Raw genomic sequence first — 24215 nt, 5'->3', positions numbered from 1 at the left:
GGCACACACAAAAGCAGAAGGGAGGGGAAAGGGAGAAAGAAAGATTATTATACGTTGACCCTCCGACAGTGCCCCGCTCCCTCGGCCCTGACCCTCCGACAGCGCTCGCTCCCTCTGCCCTGACCCTCCGACAGCGCCTGCTCCCTCGGCCCTGACCCTCTGACAGCGCCCGCTCCCTCTGCCCTGACCCTAACCCACCGTCCTTGATCATTTCTCGCAGGATAACTCAGTCCCCTCGCAGGGGCTGGCACAGCCAACCTGAGGTCCTCCTGCTAAGATAACAAAGTGTGGAGCTGGATGAACGCAGCAGGCCAAGCAGCATCTCAGGAGCACAAAAGCTGACGTTTCGGGCCTAGACACTTCATCAGACGAAAGGTCTAGGCCCGAAACGTCAGCTTTTGTGCTCCTGAGATGCTGCTTGGCCTGCTGCGTTCATCCAGCTCCACACTTTGTTATCTCGGATTCTCCGGCGTCTGCAGTTCCCGTCAGCTCCGTCCTCCTGCTAAGTGCCTATTTTTCTTGAGGCGAGGAGACTGTCAATGTTTGTCTGCCGGATTCCTCTGTAAGAGTACGCAAACCTGCTGCTCACAATCTCTGTTCCCTCTTCGGCCAGAGATACACCTCCAAACACACATTTCCAGCTGCTGCAACATCGCTCAACACCTCCTCTCTGCCCCAGCTCTTTCGCTGTTGGAATCCCCATCACCTGCTGCTCACAGCCCCATATCGCTCCCAACACCCACTGGGCATGACAGTCGCCCCCTCCATCCCCCTCCCTATACCCATCACCCCCTCCGTCGCCCTGCGCCCCCTCCCTATCTCCGTCACCCCCTCCGTCCCTATCTCCTGCACCCCCTCCCTATCTCTGTCACCCCCTCCATCCCCTCCCTATCCCCGTAACCCCCTCCCTATCCCCGTCACCTCCTCCGTCGCGCTGCGCCCCCTCCCTATCTCAGTCACCCCCTCCATCGCCCTGCACCCTCTCCCTATCTCCGTCGCCCCCTCCACCCCCCTGCACCCTCTCCCTATCTCCGTCGCCCCCTCCACCCCCCTGCGCACCCCCCACCCCCCTGCGCCCCCTCCCTAACTCCGTCGCCCCCTGCGCCCCCTCCCTATTTCCGTCACCCCCTCCATCCCCCTACACCCCCTCCCTATCCCCATCACCCCCTCCGTCGCCCTGCACCCCCTCCGACCCCGACACCCCCTCCCTATCCCCGTCACCCCCTCAGTCGCCCTGCACCCCCTCCCTATCTCCGTCACCCCCTCCCTATCCCCGTCGCCCCCTCCATCCCCCTCCCTATCCCCATCACCCTCTCCGTCCCCCTACATACCCTCCCTATCTCCGTCGCCCCCTCCATCCCCCTGCACCCCCTCCCTATCTCCGTCACCCCCTCCACCCCCCTGCACCCTCCCTCTATCTCTGTCGCCCCCCTCCACTCCCCCTGCGCCCCCTCCCTATCCCCATCACCCTCTCCGACCCCCTACATACCCTCCCTATCCCCCTGCGCCCCCTCCATCCCCCTGCGCCCCCTCCAACCCCTGCACCCCCTCCCTATCTCCGTCACCCCCTCCGTCGCCCTGCACCCCCTCCCTATCTCCGTCACTCCCTCCACCCCCCGCACCCTCTCCCTATCTCCGTCACCCCCTCCCAATCCCCATCACCCTCTCCGTCCCCCTACATACCCTCCCTATCTCCGTCGCCCCCTCCATCATCTCCATCGCCCCCTCCATCCCCCTACACCCCCTCCATATCTCCGTCACCCCCTCCATCCCCCTACACCCCCTCCATATCTCCGTCACCCCCTCCACCCCCTCCCTATCTCCGTCACCCCCTCCATCCCCCTCCCTATCCCCATCACCACCTCTGTCCCCCTACACACCCTCCCTATCTCGGTCACCTCCCTATCTCCGTCGCCCCCTCCATCCCATTGCGCCCCCTCCCTATCCTCATCACCCCCTCCGTCCCCCTGAGCCCCCTCCCTATCTCCGTCGACCCTCCATCCCCCTGCACGCCCTCCCTATCTCCGTCGCCCCCTATCCCCATCACCCCCTCCGTCCCCTCCCTATCTCCGTCGCCCCCTCCATCCCGTTGCGCCCCCTCCCTATCTCTGTCGCCCCCGCGACCTCCCTCCCTATCTCTGTCTCCCTGCGCCCCCTCCCTATCTCCGTCACCCCCTCCATCCCCCTGCACCCCTTCCCTATCTCCGTCACCCCCCTCCCTATCTCCGTCACCCCCTTAGTCCCACTACACCCCCTCTCTATCTCCGTCATCCCCTCCAGAAACCTCCGAAATCTCCCCCCACCACCGCGGTCCTGCGCACACATATTCCTCCCACTTGATCCACAGCATCAGCGCCTGCTATTTCAGCTGCTCAGAATTCACCCGAGTGCTTCCAGTCCCGGTCCCCCTGTCCCTCTCTCTCTCTCTGTCCCTCTCCTTCTCTGTGTGTCTGTCTCTTTTTCTATCTGTCTGTTCCCACCTCCCTCTCTCTCTCTGTCTGTCCCTCTCCCTCTCTTTGTCTCTCAGTCTCTTTTTCTGTCTGTCAGTCCCCCTCTCCCTCTCCCCCTCTCTCTATCTGTCTGCCTGTTCCACCTGCCCCTCTCTCTCTCTCTGTCTGTCCCCCCCTCCCTCTCTCTGTCCCCCTCTCTCTCTCTCTGTCCCCCCTCCCTCTCTCTGTCCCCCTCTCTCTCTATCTGTCTGTCTGTTCCCCCGCCCCCCCCCCCTCTGTCTGTCTGCTCCCCCTGTGCCCCCCCTCTCTCTCTGTTTGCCCCCTCCCTCTCTCTATCTGTCTGTCTGCCCCTCCCTCTCTCTCTCTGTCTATCCAACCCCCCGTCTGTCTCCCCCCACTGTCTATTCCCCCCCCCACCCTCTCTCTCTCTGTCTGTCTGTCTGTCCCCCACACTATCTCTCTCTCTTTCTCTCTGTCCCACTCTCACTCTTTCTCCCTTTAAGATAATTCCCAACACTGACCTCTCTGATTGGGGGCAGATGGCGGGGGTGGGGGGGGGGGGGGGGTTGCTGCTTGCCTGTCACCTTAGCATGGAGTTACCCACCCTCACAACCCCCACCCACCCTGAATATGCCGAGGCCCAGCAATTTCCGAGTGTGGGTCAAGGTATTTCAGGAATGCCTTCTCTACAACCCAGCCAGCCCCGTTCCTCCCAGCCCCGCTCCCTCTCTCTCTCTCTCTGTAGGCCGGCCTATAATTAGTCCAGCCTGGCCTTCCGAAGGCCAGAGATACAATGGGCAATTAACAGGCACCGGGAGGGCCCTCTGTCTTCGCTGGGAAAAGCAAAACAAGCCGAGACTCCCCACCACCTCCCCCTGCCACCGACTGACCGAGGAAGGCAGGAAGCAGGAGAGAGAAAAAAAATTCCTGATCCACCCACGGCAAACCGCGACATTACGGCGCCCGTCCCTTCCTCTGAACTGTCCTGTCCAAACAGAGGTGCCCCCCCCCCGCCTCTTCGGAACGATCCGAGCGCTCCCGTGGTAAACCGTCTCGGTAGGACGCGGGAGCCGCCGATCTGGCGCGAAACCGTTTCACGGATTGGCATGCCGCCCTCGCTTAAATTCAGGATCCCCCCACACTACCCCGGCGACGACCAGGCCCTTCAGCACGTGGAGGGCACGATACCACCCTCTCCCCAGCTGCAATAACCCCCCGCATTCCCGCACCCCAAGACCCACCCCACCTTGAAAGTTGTGAGAATTGCACACCCGAGGTCGCGAGCATCTCCCCCACACCACCACACCCCCCGTCCCACAACCTACCCCACCACCTCACCATCTCAACTCCCCACCCGGCCAGTGCATTCCAGGTGCCCCCCTCCGCCACCCCACCATGTCCCCACCAGCATCTGGCAGGAAAACTCTTTCGTGAACTCCCCTCGCTGTCAAAATCCCGCTCTGAACCTCCCACCTTCCACTTTACATTGATGACCACACCCACCCCCCAATTACTGAGGAAAGGGGGGGGTAACACCAGCTGTTTGCTACCCTCCATGTCCCTGCCCCTCATCACCTTATCCAGCCGTCCCCACCTTCAGCCTCCTCTGCTCCAAAAGCGTGCCCAGCCCCCGTTTCACTGCTGGCTTCCTCCACCACAGGGAAACATCCTGGTGGACATGAGATAGCAGGAACTGTTGACGATGGGGAGTCTGACCATAACCTGGATGAACACAGCGGGCCAGGCAGCATCAGAGGAGCAGGGAAGCTGACGTTTCGGGTCCAGGCCCGGAATGTCAGCTTTCCTGCTCCTCTGATGCTGACCTGGTGGGCCTGCTCTGCGGCCTGGTCCCTCGCAATCACATCCTTCCTGTGCATAAACTGCAGCCACAAACAAACAACACTGATGGGTTACTGCCTCTAAGTTCACCTACTGGTGCATCCCTCCGTAAACTATGGCAACGAAACACACAAACGGGGGCCTCTTTGCATAGATTATTGCGATAAACCACACACTGGCGCTCCCATCCAGAGCACATTGCAATGAAACACACACATTTGAATGTCTCTTGCAGAAACTACTACAATTAATCACATACATGCAAATATGCGCGCACACACACACACACACACACACACACACACACACACACACACACACACACACACACACACACACACACACACTCACTCACACTGACACACACACTCACACACACACAGGCACACACACAGACACAGCTATTAAAACAGTGCAGTTAAACATTCACGTTAGTACTCAGTTATATCAGAGATTGCACTAAAACATTCATCGGTGCGTTCGCTTATAACTTATTGCCAACAAAAAAGAAACACACACTCAAGTGCCCAGGGATGTGCAGGTTAGGGTGGGATTGGCCGTGGGAAATTGTCCCGTAGTGCCCAGGGATGTGCGGGTTAGGGTGGGGTTGGCCGTGGAAATTGTCCCGTAGTGCCCAGGAATGTGCGGGTTAGGGTGGGACTGGCCGTGGGAAATTGTCCCGTAGTGCCCACGGATGTGCGGGTCAGGGTGGGGTTGGCCGTGGGAAATTGTCCCGTAGTGCCCGGGGATGTGCGGGTCAGGGTGGGATTGGCTGTGGGAAATTGTCCCGTAGTGCCCAGGGATGTGCGGGTAGGGTGGGATTGGCTGTGGGAAATTCTCCCGTAGTGCCCAGGGATGTGCGGGTTGGGGTGGGATTGGCCGTGGGAAATTGTCCCGTAGTGCCCAGGGATGTGCAGGTTAGGGTGGGATTGGCTGTGGGAAATTGTCCCGTAGTGCCCGGGGATGTGCAGGTTAGGGTGGGATTGGCCGTGGGAAATTGTCCCGTAGTGCCCGGGGATGTGCGGGTCAGGGTGGGATTGGCTGTGGGAAATTGTCCCGTCGTGCCGGGGATGTGCGGGTTAGTGTGGGATTGGCCGTGGGAAATTGTCCCGTAGTGCCCAGGAATGTGCGGGTTAGGGTGGGACTGGCCGTGGGAAATTGTCCCGTAGTGCCCGGGGATGTGCGGGTTAGGGTGGGGTTGGCCGTGGGAAATTGTCCCGTAGTGCCCAGGGATGTGCGGGTTAGGGTGGGATTGGCCGTGGGAAATTGTCCCGTAGTGCCCGGGGATGTGCGGGTTAGGGTGGGGTTGGCTGTGGGAAATTGTCCCGTAGTGCCCGGGGATGTGTGGGTTAGGGTGGGGTTGGCTGTGGGAAATTGTCCCGTAGTGCCCGGGGATGTGCGGGTTAGGGTGGGATTGGCCGTGGGAAATTGTCCCGTAGTGCCCGGGGATGTGTGGGTTAGGGTGGGATTGGCCGTGGGAAATTGTCCCGTAGTGCCCAGGGATGTGCGGGTTAGGGTGGGATTGGCCGTGGGAAATTGTCCCGTAGTGCCCGGAGATGTGCAGGTTAGGGTGGGACTGGCCGTGGGAAATTGTCCCATAGTGTCCGGGGATGTGCGGGTTAGGGTGGGATTGGCCGTGGGCAGTGCAGGTCGACAGGGTGAGGGTGCGCGAGTGGACTCGATGGGCAAAATGGCCTGACTCCTTGCCGCAGCGACTCTGATCTGGACGATTCAGTGAATCACACACGCCCATCCCCCTGCCCCGGCAAGCCGCGATACCCAGTCGACCCCTGAATACCCCCTCCGTAACCCGCCCTCCTCCTGCGCCCATGACAACCCCGTTCCCCTACTAGCCCTTCCTATTAAGCCCTTTTACAGCCACAATCCCAAATTCCACCCTCTTGCCCTCGCAATTAACCAGTTTTAAAGCTCAATATTCCCTTCCACACCAAATTAATTCCCCCATATCCTCCCAAAGCCCCATCTCCATTTTCTGGGGAGGTGACAACATGCACAAAGGGCGGGGCTTATATCTGTCCCCGCCCCCTTCGCGCCCATTGGCGGAAAGCCATGTCCGTCAGGGATGCGCGCACGGCATTAGCGCCCTCCAACGTCTGTCAGACAGGGACCGCCTTCCGATTGGTGGCAACCCCGCGTCCGCCACGCCAGGGGAAAGCCAATGAGGGGCTCGCGTGAGACTTCCGCGTCGGACGGGCCCGCCCACTCCAGCCGCCGCCTCCGCCCACTGCGCGTCCCTCGGAGGCGGGGCAGGTGGCCGATTGGCCAGGCCCGCCGCCCAGCCGTCTTACTGGGTCGGGTCGGCCGCCACTCAGCGCGGAAGCTCGAGGGCGGGACCTGGCCCCATTGGCCGGGCCGGCCGTCCATCAGGGCAAGCCCGGGCCCCAATTGGTCGGCCCGGGCCTTCAATCGGAACAGGGCAGGTGCCGCCCCTCTTTCCATTGGGGGAGATGGCTGTCATTCGGCGGAAGGTCGTTCCCTATTGGCCGACGTCGCCGTCGATCAAACGCCGAGAGGCGGGATGAGCTGCCATCTTGTTTTTTCCTCCACCGAGGGGGCCCCCATCGCCATCGAGAAGGCGGCGACGGCGCCCGCCCCGGCGGGGGGGGTGGTACGGAGGGAGGCTGGTGGGGTGTCGAGACTTGGGGCCACCCCGCGGGTGCTCCGGACACGGACAGAGTGGGGGAGCGGTCGGTCACGGTGTCAACACACGAAAGAGAACGGAAGAAATTGTCCCCCCCCCCACACCGTTACCCCGCTCACCCCCTCCTCCTCCTCCGCTGCCGCCGCCGCGCCTGCGCCCCTCGCACCGCCGTCTCCACCCCCGACGTCATGACGCACTCAGGCGCCTCCGACGTCAGCGCGTCGGACTCGTGGGCGGGGCCGATCCTCCGCCCGCCCGACGTCACAGCGCGCCTTCCCCCCTTCGGCGGCGGGTGGGTGGGAAGGCGGGGCTCACAAGCCGTGGCCACGCCCACCCACCCCTTCTGGGCCAATCACGGCAGTTCGGTGTTCCCCCCAGGTATTTCCCTCAACGCAAACTTGTCGTCCCTTTGGCTCCCTCTGGTGTTCCCCCCAGGTTACCATTTCCAAACTTATCGTTCTCCCTCCTCCCCTCCCCCCACCCCCCCAAACATTGGGCGCCCCTGGCCTGGCCCTGCCCCAGTTAAAAATGTTGACTCTCTCCCTTTTATTTTCTTTTGTAGGGTCGTGGGCGGGTGGGGGCATTTATCGCCTGGAGGAGTTGGGGGTGGGGGCGTCAAAGAATTGGCCGCATTGGCATTGGCCTGGAGTCACGTGGACCAGGCTCGTTCTCTCCCCCCCATCTCAAAAATCGACGAGCCAAATGTGCTTCTATTTCCGCCTCCCCCACACCCTCCCTCCGAACCCCAGCGACGGTTCGTAGAACGTAGAACAGCACAGGCCCTTCGGCCCGCAACGTCATGCTGAACCTTTATCCCTGAGCATAAGGTCCACCCCCTACCCCGCAGCGTCAATACCTCGCCGCCAGACTGACTCTCGGATCCAGGCGCTCGTCGGGTTCAAACTCTGCCCGCCAGCCCCCCCCCACCCCCCCGTCACCCCCATCCTCGTTTCGGCGGGTTTCGATCTCAGGTTTCGACCCCCACCCCGTCACCGGAAGGTCCCCTGGATTGACAGTCCAGCGACAACACCACCAGGCCGCTACTACGCCAAGGCCCCCTTGATGGGAAAGCCACACGCGCGGCCCTGACCGCCAGGGGAGCCAACGTCCCTCCCACCCACAGCACCCTGCGGCCCGCTCCAACCGCCCATTGCTTGCCATCGGCGCAGAGAGGCCTCCAGACTCACCGAACACCTCATCGCCCAACCCCCAGCCATGCTGCACAGCTCTGTCGCTCAATGAGAAAGACGTGTGAGATAGAAGAGTGTGAGAAACGGGACTAGATTAATTTGGTCGGCACAGTCTGGTTGGGCCGAAAGGTCTGGCTCTGTGACGGACGGACCTCTTCTGACTCCGAATAATGCAGGCCTTGCCTTGCGCGGCCCTCCTGTGCGCTGTCAGCCTGCACGCCTCACTGCGTCCCGGTGCCCTGCCACGTGGAAGTCTGTGTTTGCTGTCCATCGCTCTTCACCAAACCGAACTTCTCACTGTACTGAGGTACACGCGGCAACGCCCAGGCACATGGACAGGCCTGAGCCGGCAGCTCACCCCGGCGAGCCCGGTCCACCATTCTGAATCGACGTGTTGCTGTCACGCGTGCCGAGACTGGCTGAAACATCGAGAGGCCCGCGGGCAGACCGTGTACCGCAGCAGAGCAGAGCGCTGGAGACTGTGCCGGCGGCAAGATTGGATCTTTCCAAAGTCTGATAACAGCGGGGGCGGGCGGGATGAAGCCGCCCTCGAATGTTTCACGACGCGTTTTCAAACTTCTGTACCCTCTGCCTAACGGCAGAGACTGTAACCAGGGGTGGGGTGTGGGGGGGGGGGTGTTCTTTGATGATACTCGCTGCCTCCCTGAGGGCAGCACGAACCGTAGATGGAGCGAGGGGATGGAAGGTAACACGGTGTGGGGCTGGATGAACGGAGCAGGCCAAGCGGCAACGTAGGAGCAGGAAGGCTGATGTTTTGGGCCTGGACCCTTCGTCAGAAATGGAGGGAAGGCTGTTATTGTGTGTGTGAGAGAGAGCGCGCGTGAGAGAGAGCGCGCGAGAGAGCGAGAGAGAGCGCGCGCGCGAGAGAGAGAGAGAGAGAGCGCGCGTGTTGTTGGACTGGGCTGTGCTCACAGCTCTCTGTGCTGTCCCCACGCCTCGGACAGAGCTGTTGCCAGGCCACGCTGCGACGCGTTAGGGCAGGACGCTCTCTGTGGCACCACCCACAGAGGTCGGTGAGTCGTCGCGGGACACGCCGAACGTCCACACTCAGTCTCAGCGCCACCCTCCTGCCAGTGCCCCGTCGCCTGGAGTCTCACTGAGGGACGTTTGAGGACTCTGGGTCTGTACTCATTGGAGTTTAGATGGAAGAAGGGAGAATCTAATTGAAAGTTACAGGACACTGAATGGCCTGGACCGAGCGGATGTTGGGAAGATGTTTCCGTTGGTGTAGGAGAGACCAGGACCCGAGGGCACGGCCTCAGAGTAAAGGGAAGGCCGTTTGGAACGGAAATAAGGAGAAAGGTCTTCAGCCCAAGAGAGGGATGAATCTAGGGAATTCACGGAAGGCCGTGGGGGCCTGGTCATTGAGTACATTTAAGGCCGAGATAGTTAGGTTCCTGATTGCCAAGGGTTACGGGGAGAATGGGGTTGAGGAACTTCCGAGCCACGTTTGAACTGCCCAATTTCCAAGTCGGGGCGAGGAGGGGAACTTGCAGGGGGCTGGCGGGGTCAGGGGTGGTGTTCAGATGCATCTGCTGCCCCTTGACCTTCGCACTTCCCCCCCTGTGCTCTACCAATAGCCCTGTATCCGTCCCCAAACTAATCCCACTGCCCCCCCGCTCTCTCCCCCCCATAGCCCTGTATCCGTCCCCAAACTAATCCCACTGCCCCCCCCGCTCTCTCCCCCAACACAGCCCTGTACCCGTCCCCAAACTAATCCCACTGCCCCCCCGCTCTCTCCCCCCCACAGCCCTGTATCCGTCCCCAAACTAATCCCACTGCCCCCCAGCTCTCTCCCCCCCATAGCCCTGTATCCGTCCCCAAACTAATCCCACTGCCCCCCCACTCTCTCTCCCCCCACACAGCCCTGTATCCGTCCCCAAACTAATCCCACTGCCCCCCCGCTCTCTCTCCCCCCCACAGCCCTGTACCCATCCCCAAACTAATCCCACTGCCCCCCAGCTCTCTCTCCCCCCACAGCCCTGTATCCATCCCCAAACTAATCCCACTGCCCCCCCGCTCTCCCCCCCCCACAGCCCTGTACCCATCCCCAAACTAATCCCACTGCCCCCCGCTCCCTCCCCCCCCCCCCCCAACAGCCCTGTATCAATCTCCATCGACAAGGAGTGTGTTTGTGTGGGGGGGGAGAGAATGGGGAAGAAGCAGCGGCAGAACGACCCCCAGCCCCACTCGCCTGGACGGGGCCCCAAAAGCGCTCCAGTAGATCGAAACACCGTGTGGAGACGGAGTGGTTCCGCACCCCCCCCCCCCCCCACCATCTCCTTCGTCACCCCTCCCCCACCTTCCACCCTCCCTCCCTCTCCAGAGGAGGGAATCGGGGGCAGGGGGTATATTGTCATACACGCAGACGCAAGGGTGAAAGCCCAGCCTTCTCAAACACCGCACCCCCCCCACCCCCCACCCCCACCACCATCCCTCCCCCAGCCAGAGACAGAACAGAGGGGGTCCAGACGAGGATGGGTGTATTGTAAAGTTGTTTTACATTCATTACACAATAGATCCACAATGAATCTGTAGGAAAAAAAGGGAGGAATTTCCCTCTATATATAACAATCCTATAGAAATACCTGGTGTTAAAACCTTATACACATGCAAAGAGCTAACAAGAGAAAGGAAGAGAGAGAGAGAGAGAGAGAGATATCGATCGATAACTGTACAATGCTCAGGAAGCGGAGGCAATTGCGCAGGGAGCCCCCCTCTCCATCCCCAGCATCCAGGCGGGAAGTGGGGGAAACATGGAACCTGCCGGCCTTCAGTGCCGGGGAGGGAAGGGGAGGCCACCCATTTGATCCCTGGACGGTGGTGGGGGGGTCGGGCAGGAGGGGAACGCAGCTGTGGGGAAGCTGCAGGGAGCGACTCCCGGAGAAGGGAAAGGGACGTCCCCCCCCCCCCCCCCCCACACACACACACTTGCCCCCTTAAACCCCATTCCAGTTAAACCAGGAGTCCCCTCCTCTGCGTGTGTGTGTGTGTGTGTGTGTGTGTGCGCGCGCGCCTGTGTACACGTGTGATGTGCGCGCGTGTACATATATATATGTGTGTGTGCATGCACGTGTGCACACGCCGGGGTGTGTTTGGTGGGTGGGGTGGAAGAGACACGGAACCTCCCAACCCCTGGCTTGCCCTCTCCCGCTCGCTCGAGAACGAGAGAGAGAAAAATTGCTTCAACGTCAACTGTTCCCCAAGCCTCTCCCCTGAATCCACCCACCCACCCCACCCCACCCCCTCCCGTCTCCCTTCCCCGTCGCAGCCCTCGGTTTCGACCCCTCCCCCACCCCCATCCTCTGACATGTCCACACCCCAGGGAGGCGGTGGAGCCGAGAGGGAGCAGGGAGAGAGAGAGATGGGAGCAGGGAGAGAAAGCGCCTCCAGACTTTAGAGAACTGCGTGCGCGCAGCGGGACGAGACCGAGGGAGAGGATGGGGGAGAGACAGACAAACAGATGCTTCAGCGGAGGGGGAGTGGATCACCAGAATTTGGTTCGGGGGCAGGGGGGAGACAGATTGAAAAGAACTTGGGGGGAGGGGGTAGTGGGAGGTTTGGGGAGAATTGGTTTTTGACGACGTTGTGAAGTTATTCTGATCCAGGCTGAAGCTGCAAAGTTTTTTTTTTGGGGGGGGGGGGAGATCCGTGGTGGTGGAGATATAATAGTGGCCTCGAAAGGAGGTCAACAGAAATGTAGGGTGGGGGGTGGGCAGTTATATTCAACGGGTCGGTGGGCCCGGGGAATGGATGGAATCTTCAAGGGGCTCAGACCCTCTGACAGCGCCCGCTCCCTCGCCCCTGACCCCCCGACAGCGCCCCGCTCCCCCCTGCCCCGACCCTCCGACAGCGCCCCGCTCCCCCCCTGCCCCGACCCTCCGACAGCGCCCCGCTCCCCCCTGCCCCGTCCCTCCGACAGCGCCCCGCTCCCTCCAACAGCGCCCCGCTCCCCCCCTGCCCTGACCCTCCGACAGCGCCCCGCTCCCCCCTGCCCCGACCCTCCGACAGCGCCCCGCTCCCCCCTGCCCCGACCCTCCGACAGCGCCCCGCTCCCTCCGACAGCGCCCCGCTCCCCACTGCCCCGACCCTCCGACAGCGCCCCGCTCCCCCCCTGCCCCGACCCTCCGACAGCGCCCCGCTCCCTCCAACAGCGCCCCGCTCCCCCCTGCCCTGACCCTCCGACAGCGCCCCACTCCCCCCTGCCCCGACCCTCCGACAGCGCCCCGCTCCCCCCTGCCCTGACCCTCCGACAGCGCCCCGCTCCCCCCTGCCCCGACCCTCCGACAGCGCCCCGCTCCCTCCGACAGCGCCCCGCTCCCCACTGCCCCGACCCGCCGACAGCGCCCCGCTCCCCTCGGCCCTGATTCTCCAACAGTGCCCTGCTCCCTCACCCTCCGACAGTTTCCCCGCTCCCTCGGCCCTGACCCTCCGACAGTTTCCCCGCTCCCTCGGCCCTGACCCTCCAACAGCACCCCCGCTCCCCTCGGCCCTGACCCTCCGACAGTTTCCCCGCTCCCTCGGCCCTGACCCTCCAACAGCACCCCGCTCCCTCGGCCCTAGCCCTCCAAAAGCGCCCCGCTCCCCCTCGGCCCTGATTCTCCGACAGCGCCAGCTCCCTCGGCCCTCACCCTCCGACAGTTTCCCCGCTCCCCCGGCCCCGTCCCTCCGACAGTTTCCCGGCCTGGGAAGGTGGAGTTGGGGCCGGAGCAGGAAGGGTGTGAGAGGGAGAGAGGGAACTGCTGTCACTTCAAACAGGGGAAGGGCTCGACGCTCTTCGACGCCCTGCCCCCATCTCCGGAGGAACGAGAAGTGACGGAAAACTGACAGACATGGGGTGAGAGGGGCAGGGAGGAGATGGACACAGCCCATCCGAATGAGGTCTGTGTAAAAGCTGCGAGGGAACGACTCGAAGAAAGGGTCTGGAGTTAGAAAAATCCAAAAGGAGCGACCTAGTTAACACGCTTGGTCTGTCACGCGCAGACACACACAACACTCGAACATGTACACACGTTCACACAGAGCCCAGACACTGGAACAGGCATTTTAGAGACATGTCCTATACACACACTCACGTGCGTGTGCTCTCACACACACACACACGCGTGTGCTCTCTCTCACACACACACACGCGTGTGCTCTCTCACACACACACACACACTCACCCTTGTGCTGTCTCACACTCACCCTTGTGCTCTCTCTCACACACACACACACACACTCACCCTTGTGCTCTCTCTCACACTCACCCTTGTGCTCTCTCTCACACTCACCCTTGTGCTCTCACACACACACACTCACCCTTGTGCTCTCTCTCTCACACACACACACGCACCCTTGTGCTCATACACACACACTCACCCTTGTGCTCTCTCTCACACACACACACACTCACCCTTGTGCTCTCTCTCTCTCACACACACTCACCCTTGTGCTCTCTCACACACACACACCCTTGTGCTCTCTCACACACACCCTTGTGCTCTCTCACACTCACCCTTGTGCTCTCTCACACTCACACACACACACACACACCCTTATGCTCTCTCACACACACTCACACACACACACTCACCCTTGTGCTCTCTCACACACACACCCTTGTGCTCTCTCACACACACACACACACACTCACCCTTGTGCTCTCTCACACACACACACACACCCTTGTGCTCTCTCACACACACACACACCCTTGTGCTCTCTCACACACACACACACACCCTTGTGCTCTCTCACACACACACACACACACACACACATACCCTTGTGCTCTCTCACACACACACACTCATCCTTGTGCTCTCTCACACACACACACTCACCCTTGTGCTCTCTCACACACACACACTCACCCTTGTGCTCTCTCTCACACACACACACTCACCCTTGTGCTCTCTCTCACACACACACACTCACCCTTGTGCTCTCTCACACACACACACACACACCCTTGTGCTCTCTCACACACACTCATCCTTGTGCTCTCTCACACACACACTCACCCTTGTGCTCTCTCACACACACACACCCTTGTGCTCTCTCACACACACACACTCACACCCTTGTGCTCTCTCACACACACACACTCACACCCTTGTGCTCTCTCTCTCACACACACTCACCCTTGTGCTCTCTCTCTCACACACACACACACACACTCTCACCCTTGTGCGCTCTCTCACACTCACCCTTGTGCGCTCTCTCACACTCACCCTTGTGCGCTCTCTCACACTCACCCTTGTGCGCTCTCTCACACACAGACACACTCACCCTTGTGCTCTCTCACACACACAGACACACTCACCCTTGTGCTCTCTCACACACACACACACACACACCCTTGTGCTCTCTCACACACACACACACACACACCCTTGTGCTCTCTCACACACACACACACACACACCCCCTTGTGCTCTCTCACACACACACACACACCCCCTTGTGCTCTCTCACACACACACACACACACACCCCCTTGTGCTCTCTCACACACACACACACACCCCCTTGTGCTCTCTCACACACACACACACACCCCCTTGTGCTCTCTCTCACACACACACACACACACACACCCTTGTGCTCTCTCACACACACACACACACACACACACACACACACACCCTTGTGCTCTCTCACACACACTCACCCTTGTGCTCTCTCTCTCACACACACACGGATACAGTTGGTGAGCTGCTCCCAAACGTAAAAGGTCGATAGGTAGAAATGGTCAGGCTTGGGGGAACACACAGACACAGGTTGGGAGTGGGATCAGGGGAAGAGGGGTGGGTGGGAGGAGAGAGTGGAAACAAGGCTGTGTCTTGCAGCCCACCTTCCCTCACAATTATAATGTGTCGCGCAAGTGACCAAAGTGTTTAAAGAGAGACAGCGCGAGAGGGACAGCGCGAGAAGTTTGCAGTCTGGTCTTTGTATCAAACACTGGGGGTGTGTGTGTGTGTGTGTGTGTGTGTGTGTGTGTGCGCGCTCGCACGCACACACGGGTGAGTGATGGATGGGGGGGGTGTGAGAGAGAGAGAGAGTGAGTGATGGGGGGGTGGGGATGTGCGATGGTGTGCGGGACAGGGGTGGGGTGTGAGAGGGGGTGCAGTTGTGTTTTCAAGTGAATGGCCAGAGGAATGGTAATACTGTTTTGGTTGCAGTGGGGGCTAGGGGGTGGACCCCCGTCCCACATACACACACAGCACCCTGCCCCATATCGGGGGGGCATGGCCTGTTGGTGAGGGGGGGGATGGGGAGAGAGACTGGATGGGGAGGGGGAGGGAGGGAGGGAGAGAGAGAGAGAGGACGTGGTGGGGGGGGCAAGGGAGAGAGACAGGAAGTTGGGGAGGGAAGGAAGGGAGAGAGGACGTTGGGGGGGGCGGGAATGGAGAGAGAGGGGACGGTGGGGAGATAGAGACAGTGGGGGTCAGAGAAGAGGTGGCGATGGGGTGGGGAGAAAAGGGGACGGGGGGCGGTGAAGGAGAGAGGGGACAGTTGGGGGGGTTGGGGAGAGATTCGTGAAAGAGAGCACGGGAAGGGGGAGAGAGAATGTTTGTGTGTCTGAGAGAGAGAATGTGTGTGTGAGAGAGTGAGAGAGAGAGAGAGAGAGAGAGAGAGGAGAGAGAGAGAGAGAGAGAGAGAGAAACAGCGGAGGAAATGAACAGAGGGCGAGGTGATTCATTACCCCCCCCGCCGGAAACCTGGGGGGGGGGGGGGGGGGGAGGAGATGCGGGGGTAGGAATGGTTGGGGGGCGGGGTGGGGGAGAGAAAAACAGAGTTAAGTAGCGAAGACCAGATCGTGTCGCACGAGCAAAACCAAAAAGGGGCTCACAAGCCTGCGTCCCCGGTGTTCCCTCCCCATCTACCACACCTCCCCCACCACACCGCCAGCCCAGCTCCCAGGAAGGGCCGCGCCTGCTGCTCACCCACCCCCACCCCCCAACACACACACACACACAACACGGTGCGCCCGTCCGCCTCTAGCTGGTCTCGGCCTCCTCGCGGCGCTCCTCGTCCTCTGCTGGGTACGCGTGCCATGTGAGCCGCTCCTCGTAGAAAGCGATGACAATCTGGGGGCATTTCACGTTGGCCTCCCTGGCCAGGACCAGGTCAGCCTCGTCCGAGTCCTTCCTGCGGGAGGGGGCGAAACGATAAAGGGGACACAGGGTGAGTGAGAGGGAGAGAGGGAGGGTGGGGGGGAAACCTTCCCGAGCGCCGGCTCTGGGCGACTCCAACCCACCTCCTGATCCGGAAATCTCGCTCCCCCTCCACCCCCACGACCAAAACAAACGCCACCCCCCCCCCCCCACCAAAAAAAAAGCCAGGGCAATGAGCCCTGTCAGTCATCACCTTATCTATACCCCTCTTCCCACCAAATGACAGTTCTAAGGTCACCCTGGGGCGAGAGAAGCCCCCCAGCCTCTCCACGTCACTCGTTCCCCAGTCAACGCCCTGCGAAATCTCTCCCGTAACTCCCCGCGGTTTCGTAACGTCCTCCTAAAAACGAGGGGTGGCAGCGAGGCGGGGGTGGGATGCGGCGACCAGAGGCGGGAAGGGGCCTCGCCGACGTCCCCCTCGCGCGCAGCCCCACAACCCCGACGACAGCTTCGAGGTCAACCGTCAATAGTCTCAATTCCAGGTTTCCGAGTTCAAGCTCCTACGACAGCCCGGGTGGGATTCGAACCCGGGTCCCCGCTGGACGTCAACCGGGGGTCTCTGGGTTACAAGTGCAGCCAAACACCGTCGCCTCCCTCCCCTCTCCACCCCCAGCCGTATCTCTCCTATTCTCTTGCCCCCCACCACACCCACCGCTACCCCGGCCAACCCGGCTCAATACCGACAACACCGAGGGGCCTTCCCAGGCCTCGAATGCACGCCCATCTATCACCCTCTCCCCCCCCAACCCCCCCTCCCCCGCCGCGGCCTCCTCCCCCGCCAAAGCTCTCGTCCTCCCGCCATCTCCCCACCCCTCCTCTGACCCTCTCACCGTCTCTCCCCCACCTCCTCTGACCCTCTCGCCGTCTCTCCCCCCCGCTCCTGACCCTCTTGCCGTCTCTCCCCCCCTCCTCTGACCCTCTCGCCGCATCTCCCCGCATCCTCTGACCCTCTCGCCGCATCTCCCCGCATCCTCTGACCCTCTCGCCGCATCTCCCCCCATCCTGACCCTCTCGCCGTCTCTCCCCCACCTCCTCTGACCCTCTCGCCGTCTCTCCCTCCTCCTGTGACCCTCTCGCCGTCTCCCCCAACCCTCCTCTGACCCTCTCACCGTCTCTCCCCCACCTCCTTTGACTCTCTCGCCATCGCTTCCCCCTCCTCTGACCCTCTTGCCATCTCTCCACCCCCCTCCTCTGACCCTCTCGCCGTCTCCCTCCACTCCTCTGACCCTCTCGCCGTCTCTCCCCCCGCCTCCTCTGACCCTCTCGCCATCTCTCCAACCCCCTCCTCTGAACCTCTAGCCATCTCTCCAACCCCCTCCTCTGACCCTCTCGCCGTCTCACTCTCCTCTCTCACCCTCTCCCCCTCCCTGACACTTCGCCATCTCCCGTACTCTCGCCGTCTCTCCACCCCCTCTCTCCGTCTCTCTCTCTCTCCTCCCCTCTCTTACCGAGAATGGAGGGTTTGAGTTATAACAGAGGGGCTGGGGCCGTTTTCCCCGGAGCGTCGGAGGCTGAGGGGTGACCTTATAGAGGTTTATAAAACCATGAGGGGAGGCATGGATAGGGTGAATAGACAAGGTCTTTACCCAGCTCTCCCCCCCCCCCCCCCCAGGGGGTGGGGGGGGGGGGGGGGGGGAGAGTCCAAAACTAGAGGGGGCATAGGTTTAAGGTGAGGGGGGGGGGGAAGGGACCTGAGGGGGTAACATTTTCACACAGAGGGCGGTGCGTGTGTGGAATGAGCTGCCAGAGGGAGTGGGTGGGGGCTGGGACAGTGACAACATTTAAACGGCGTCTGGGCGGGGGACGTGGATAGGAAGGGGTTAGGGGGCCAAATGGGGACCGGATTAGTTTAGAATACGTGGGTCAGCATGAACTGAAGGGTCTGTTTCCGAGCTGTACAGATCCATGACTCTGCAGAAAGAGAGAGAGAGAGAGAGAGAGAGAGAGAGATGGAGAGTGATAGCGCTCACGTTAGAGCGAGTGTTGGAGAGATCGACAGCGATACAGGGAACGAGAGAGAAGGGGAAGGCAGCGAGATGGAAACGGCGATCTGGCGCATAACTCCCGATCCTTCTCTAATGGTTCCTCCCCTCAACGCCGCCACTGCCCCCACCCCCCCAACGTACACCTCCTGCCCCTCGCGCATACCCAGTCCCAGGAGGGAGGTGTGGCATCGCTGGAGTGTTAACCGAGAGACCCAGGTAACGTGCTGGGGGCCTGGGTTTGAATCCCACCAGGGCAGATGGCATAATTTGAATTCAATGAAAAACATCTGGAATTAAGTGTCTAACACTGACTGGTAAAAATCGACCTGGTTCACTAATGTCCTTCAGGGAAGGAAACTGCCATCCTTACCCTGGTCTTGGCCTACATGTGACTCCAGTCCCACGCGAACAGGCATTTAGGGCTGGGCAATGAATGCTGCCTGGTCGTTAAGGTCCTCATCCCATGAATATATAAAGGAAAGGGAAAAGGATTGGGGTGGGGAATGGGTAACGGACCCTCACCATTTCATTAAGAACATCAGCTCTCCACACGAGTCTGTGGCTCCAATGATCTTCTCTGGCTCCAGGCCCCTTTCGAAACCCCTGAGGTTATCATCATCCTGTTCGGTGGGGGGTGGGGGGAAGCGAAATGAGATCAGAGTCAGATGAGGCACGGGGCCGAAGGTGGGTGATGGATATAGGAAGGGGGGGTGTGTCGGGGAATGGAGAAGGTGGTGATGGAGATGGGGAGGGGGGTAGGGGGACGGGGAGGATGACGGAGATGGGGAGGGGGTGTAAGGGGGATGGAGGGGGTGATGGAGATAGGGAGGGGGTGTAAGGGGGATGGAGGGGGTGACGGAGATAGGGAGGGGGTGTAAGGGGGATGGAGGGGGTGACGGAGATAGGGAGGGGGTGTAAGGGGATGGAGGGGGGTGACGGAGATAGGGAGGGGGTGTAAGGGGGATGGAGGGGGTGATGGAGATAGGGAGGGGGGTAGGGGGACGGAGAGGATGACGGGGAGGGGGAGGGGGTGTAAAGGGGGACGGAGGGGGTGACGGAGATAGGGAGGGGGTGTAAGGGGGGATGGAGGGGGGTGATGGAGATGGGGAGGGGGGTAGGGGGACGGAGGGGATGACGGCGAAGGGGAGGGGGTGTAAGGGGGACGGAGGGGGTGACGGAGATAGGGAGGGGGGTAGGGGGACGGAGGGGATGACGGGGAGGGGGAGGGGGTGTAAGGGGGACGGAGGGGGTGACGGAGATGGGGAGGGGGGTGTAAAGGGGATGGAGGGGGTGACGGAGACAGAGCCCCCCGCCCCCTGACCGGACCAGCTCCTACCTCCTTCTTCCTTTTGGCCTTTGTGTCCTCACTGCCGTTGACAATGGATGACCGTCTCTTCCCAGCCTCCACCTTGTCCCTGGATCCGGCCCCGTTCTCCTTCTCCTTCTCCTTGTTGTAGGTTTTCAGGAACTCGCTGATCAGCTCCGGGCAGTCGAGGTTCTTCTCCGGCTCCCACGTGTTGTCAGCCCTGACGGGAGACCGGAGCAGCGAATCCACACAGAGGCAGAGACACACTCACGCGGACACAGGTGCGCGCGCTCTCTCACGCGGACACGGGCGCCCCCGTGTCCGTGTGATGGAAAGCCCGCCCATGTCCGTGTGAGAGGGACAGAGAGAGAGAGCGAGAGAGAATGGGGGTAGAAGCGTGTCCAAAGTTATTGGGGCAAGGAGGCGGCAGGGGTAGAGTGGAAGCGTGTTAGACAGGGTCAGAAATGGAGGGAGCCATAGTGCCCAGGGATGTGCGGGTTAGGGTGGGGTTGGCCGTGGGAAATTGTCCCGTAGTGCCCGGGGATGTGCGGGTCAGGGTGGGGTTGGCCGTGGGAAATTGTCCAATAGTGCCCAGGGATGTGCAGGTTAGGGTGGGGTTGGCCGTGGGAAATTGTCCCGTAGTGCCCAGGGATGTGCCGGTTAGGGTGGGATTGGCCGTGGGAAATTGTCCCGTAGTGCCCAGGGATGTGCGGGTTAGGGTCGGATTGGCCGTGGGGAAATTGAGGGTGCTGCTGCGCTCACTGACTCAGAGAAACCTTTCCACTTCAGCAGGAACTCGACGCGTGGGAAATTGTCCCGTAGTGCCCAGGGATGTGCGGGTTAGGGTGGGATTGGCCGTGGGAAATTGTCCTGTAGTGCCCAGAGAGGTGCGGGTTAGGGTGGGATTGGCCGTGGGAAATTGTCCCGTAGTGCCCAGGGATGTGCGGGTTAGGGTGGGATTGGCCGTGGGAAATTGTCCCGTAGTGCCCAGGGATGTGCGGGTTAGGGTGGGATTGGCCGTGGGAAATTGTCCCGTAGTGCCCGGGGATATGCGGTTTAGGGTGGGATTGGCCGTGGGAAATTGTCCCGTAGTGCCCAGGGATGTGCGGGTTTGGGTGGGATTGGCCGTGAGGAAATTGTCCAGTAGTGCCCGGGGATGTGCGGGTTAGGGTGGGATTGGCCGTGGGAAATTGTCCCGTAGTGCCCGGGGATGTGCGGATTAGGGTGGGATTGGCCGTGGGAAATTGTCCCCGTAGTGCCGAGGGATGTGCGGGTTAGGGTGGGATTGGCTGTGGGAAATTGTCCCGTAGTGCCCGGGGATGTGCGGGTTAGGGTGGGATTGGCTGTGGGAAATTGTCCCGTAGTGCCCGGGGATGTGCGGGTTAGGGTGGGATTGGCCGTGGGAAATTGTCCCATAGTGCCCGGGGATGTGCAGGTTAGGGTGGGATTGGCCGTGGGAAATTGTCCCATAGTGTCCAGGGATATGCAGGTTAGGGTGGGATTGGCCGTGGGAAATTGTCCCCGTAGTGCCCCAGGGATGTGCGGGTTAGGATGGGATTGGCCGTGGGAAATTGTCCCGTAGTGCCCGGGGATGTGCGGGTCAGGGTGGGATTGGCCGTGGGAAATTGTCCCGTAGTGCGCAGGGATGTGCAGGTTAGGGTGGGATTGGCCGTGGGGAAATTGAGGGTGCTGCTGCGCTCACTGACTCAGAGAAACCTTTCCACTTCAGCAGGAACTCGACGCGTGGGAAATTGTCCCGTAGTGCCCAGGGATGTGCGGGTTAGGGTGGGATTGGCCGTGGGAAATTGTCCTGTAGTGCCCAGGGATGTGCGGGTTAGGGTGGGATTGGCCGTGGGAAATTGTCCCGTAGTGCCCGGGGATATGCGGTTTAGGGTGGGATTGGCCGTGGGAAATTGTCCCGTAGTGCCCAGGGATGTGCGGGTTAGGGTGGGATTGGCCGTGGGAAATTGTCCCGTAGTGCCCGGGGATATGCGGTTTAGGGTGGGATTGGCCGTGGGAAATTGTCCCGTAGTGCCCAGGGATGTGTGGGTTTGGGTGGGATTGGCCGTGAGGAAATTGTCCAGTAGTGCCCGGGGATGTGCGGGTTAGGGTGGGATTGGCCGTGGGAAATTGTCCCGTAGTGCCCGGGGATGTGCGGATTAGGGTGGGATTGGCCGTGGGAAATTTCCCCGTAGTGCCGAGGGATGTGCGGGTTAGGGGTGGGATTGGCTGTGGGAAATTGTCCCGTAGTGCCCGGGGATGTGCGGGTTAGGGTGGGATTGGCCGTGGGAAATTGTCCCGTAGTGCCCGGGGATGTGCGGGTTAGGGTGGGATTGGCCGTGGGAAATTGTCCCCGTAGTGCCCAGGGATGTGCGGGTTTGGGTGGGATTGGCCGTGAGGAAATTGTCCAGTAGTGCCCGGGGATGTGCGGGTTAGGGTGGGATTGGCCGTGGGAAATTGTCCCGTAGTGCCCGGGGATGTGCGGATTATGGTGGGATTGGCCGTGGGAAATTGTCCCGTAGTGCCGAGGGATGTGCGGGTTAGGGTGGGATTGGCTGGTGGAAATTGTCCCGTAGTGCCCGGGGATGTGCGGGTTAGGGTGGGATTGGCTGTGGGAAATTGTCCCGTAGTGCCCCAGGGATGTGCGGGTTAGGATGGGATTGGCCGTGGGAAATTGTCCCGTAGTGCCCGGGGATGTGCGGTCAGGGTGGGATTGGCTGTGAGGAAATTGGGGGTGCTGCTGCGCTCACTCACTCAGAGAAACCTTTCCACTTCAGCAGGAACTCGACGCGTCCCCGGACCACACGGCGATCCAGCACCCGCTCCACCACGTATTCCTCCTCCTCATCCGAGGAAACGTCTTCCGATTTCCTCTTCACCTTTTTTCCCATTCTGACCGTCCTCCCGGAAACGCTGCCGCTGGGCCCTGGGGAGGTCCCGTGCCACGTGGGGAAGGGTCAGTGGTGGTGGGGGAGGGGGGGGGGTGTGGGCAGGGAAGAGAGGGGAGGAAGAAGGCAAACAGTGTTGTCAGACCGCTGGCTGAGGGTAGGGCAACGGCACGCTCTATGTCACGTCGCAGACGCCGGCCATGTCGCCTTGCGCTCCCCCACCCGGGTCTCCTCCAGAACCATCTCCTAAGATTCCCTCTATTCTCCTTTGCCCATTTACCTTCTCCCCGACCCCCGCCCCTTCGCTTCGGCCTTTAGCTGGGGTCTGGAGGAGATGGCGCTATGCGGAAGGCGGGTGCAGTTTGCACGGCCAGACACGCTCAGGCAGAGGAGCTTATGGGTGTGTGTGAGAGAGAGAGACACAGAGGGACGCAGAGAGAGAGAGACAGAGAGAGCACGGTGTGTGTGTTTGAGTGAGAGAGAGAGAAAAAGAGACAGTGAGAGAGCGTGTGTTCATTTCTATGCGAGCGCGAGAGAGACACCGAATGTGCATTTCCGTGTGAGCGAGCGAGAGAAAGGGAAAGCGTGTGCATGTTTCTGTGTGTGAGAGAGACACACATAGAGATAGAGAGAGAGAGAGAGAGACACAGAGTGCGTGTGCGTTTCTGTGTGTGTGTGAGAGAGAGAGAAATAGAGAGACCGTGCACGTCTGCTTGGGGGGAGGCAAAGTGAACATTTATGAGACGGGTGTGCGCAAGCATTTGAGAAAGATCATATGTGCACACTCGAGTGTATGCGTGTGAGAGCATGTGGCGTGAATTGGGTGGGAAGAAGGAGACAGAGACGCGAAGAGAGAATGTGACACAGACAGGCGTTACCATCTCCAACAGGAGAGAGAGAATCTAACCACTGCCCCCCCCCCCCCCACCCCACCCCCTTGACGTTCAATGGCGTCACCATCACTGACTGCTCCCCCCCCACCATATCAACATCCTGGGGTTTACCCCTTGGGCAGAAACTGAACTCGGACCCCTCCCAGCCCCATATCAATCCTCTGGCTACAAGCAGCAGGTCAGAGGCTGGGAATCCTGCAGCAAGTAACTCCCCTCCCCATCGACAAGACACAAGTCAGGAGTGTGAGGGTTGGGGTTGGGACTGGGACAGCACCCCGCTCGCCTGGGCAGGGATGGGCTCCAACAACGTTCGAGAAGCTCGAACGCCATGGGGGGGAGGCAAACAGAACAGCCCCCACGACACCCCCCCCCATCTCTGCTCGATCGCCAGCCCTCTCCCCGACGCACAGCCGCAGCAGCGCGTACCGTCCACGAGACGCGCCGCAGCGACTCGCCGAGGCTCCTCCTCCGACCGATGGCACCTTCCGAAACCGACGCCTCTTTCCCGCCACACACCCCACCTCAACCGTGCGAGGGACGAGGGGCTGCCAGATGCAGTGGGGTGCACCACTGCCTGCAACATCCGCCACCCCCCCTCCAAACCGTCCTCCCCCACCACCAAACACACACCGTCCCCCAGCTCAGAGAGTATCCGCTGTTCCCCCCGCTCACCCGTATCCGGGGTCGAAATCGTGGAAATCACCCCCCCACCCCCTCCCGACGGGGCGCGCGTGCACACACACCACACACACACACACACACACAGGGAGGATTGGCAATGCAGCTGTTCAGGGCAGCAACGCACTCCCACCTTCTCTG

General features: G+C 61.0%; 1 protein-coding gene across 1 annotated transcript; it reads right to left on the bottom strand.

Annotated features, from left to right (window-relative positions):
• Positions 1–15880: 15880 nt before the first annotated feature.
• Positions 15881–22540, bottom strand: LOC132208648 (chromobox protein homolog 5-like). Its single transcript, XM_059644089.1, has 4 exons — positions 22370–22540; positions 19646–19835; positions 18832–18929; positions 15881–16298 (listed from the first exon to the last, which is right to left on the bottom strand). Exons 1-4 carry the CDS (start codon positions 22504–22506, stop codon positions 16148–16150), a joined length of 576 nt encoding a protein of 191 aa, XP_059500072.1. The 5' UTR covers positions 22507–22540; the 3' UTR covers positions 15881–16147.
• Between the last annotated feature and the right edge of the window lie 1675 nt (positions 22541–24215).

The sequence above is a fragment of the Stegostoma tigrinum genome, unplaced genomic scaffold (genome assembly GCF_030684315.1).
Source record: "Stegostoma tigrinum isolate sSteTig4 unplaced genomic scaffold, sSteTig4.hap1 scaffold_493, whole genome shotgun sequence".
In the NCBI taxonomy this organism is placed as follows: domain Eukaryota; kingdom Metazoa; phylum Chordata; class Chondrichthyes; order Orectolobiformes; family Stegostomatidae; genus Stegostoma; species Stegostoma tigrinum.
Note: the sequence above shows the minus strand (reverse complement) of the source record. Positions and strands in the feature narration are given on the sequence as shown.

Bases quoted from the DNA above. Each gene is read 5' to 3' on its own strand.
- LOC132208648 (XM_059644089.1), bottom strand. From the start codon at position 22,506: ATGGGAAAAAAGGTGAAGAGGAAATCGGAAGACGTTTCCTCGGATGAG. The intron at 18,930-19,645 runs GTAGGAGCTGGT...CCCACCGAACAG, and splicing joins AGGCCAAAAGGAAGAAGGAG to GATGATGATAACCTCAGGGG. The intron at 16,299-18,831 runs GTGAGGGTCCGT...CCCCTCCCGCAG, and splicing joins CTGATGTTCTTAATGAAATG to GAAGGACTCGGACGAGGCTG.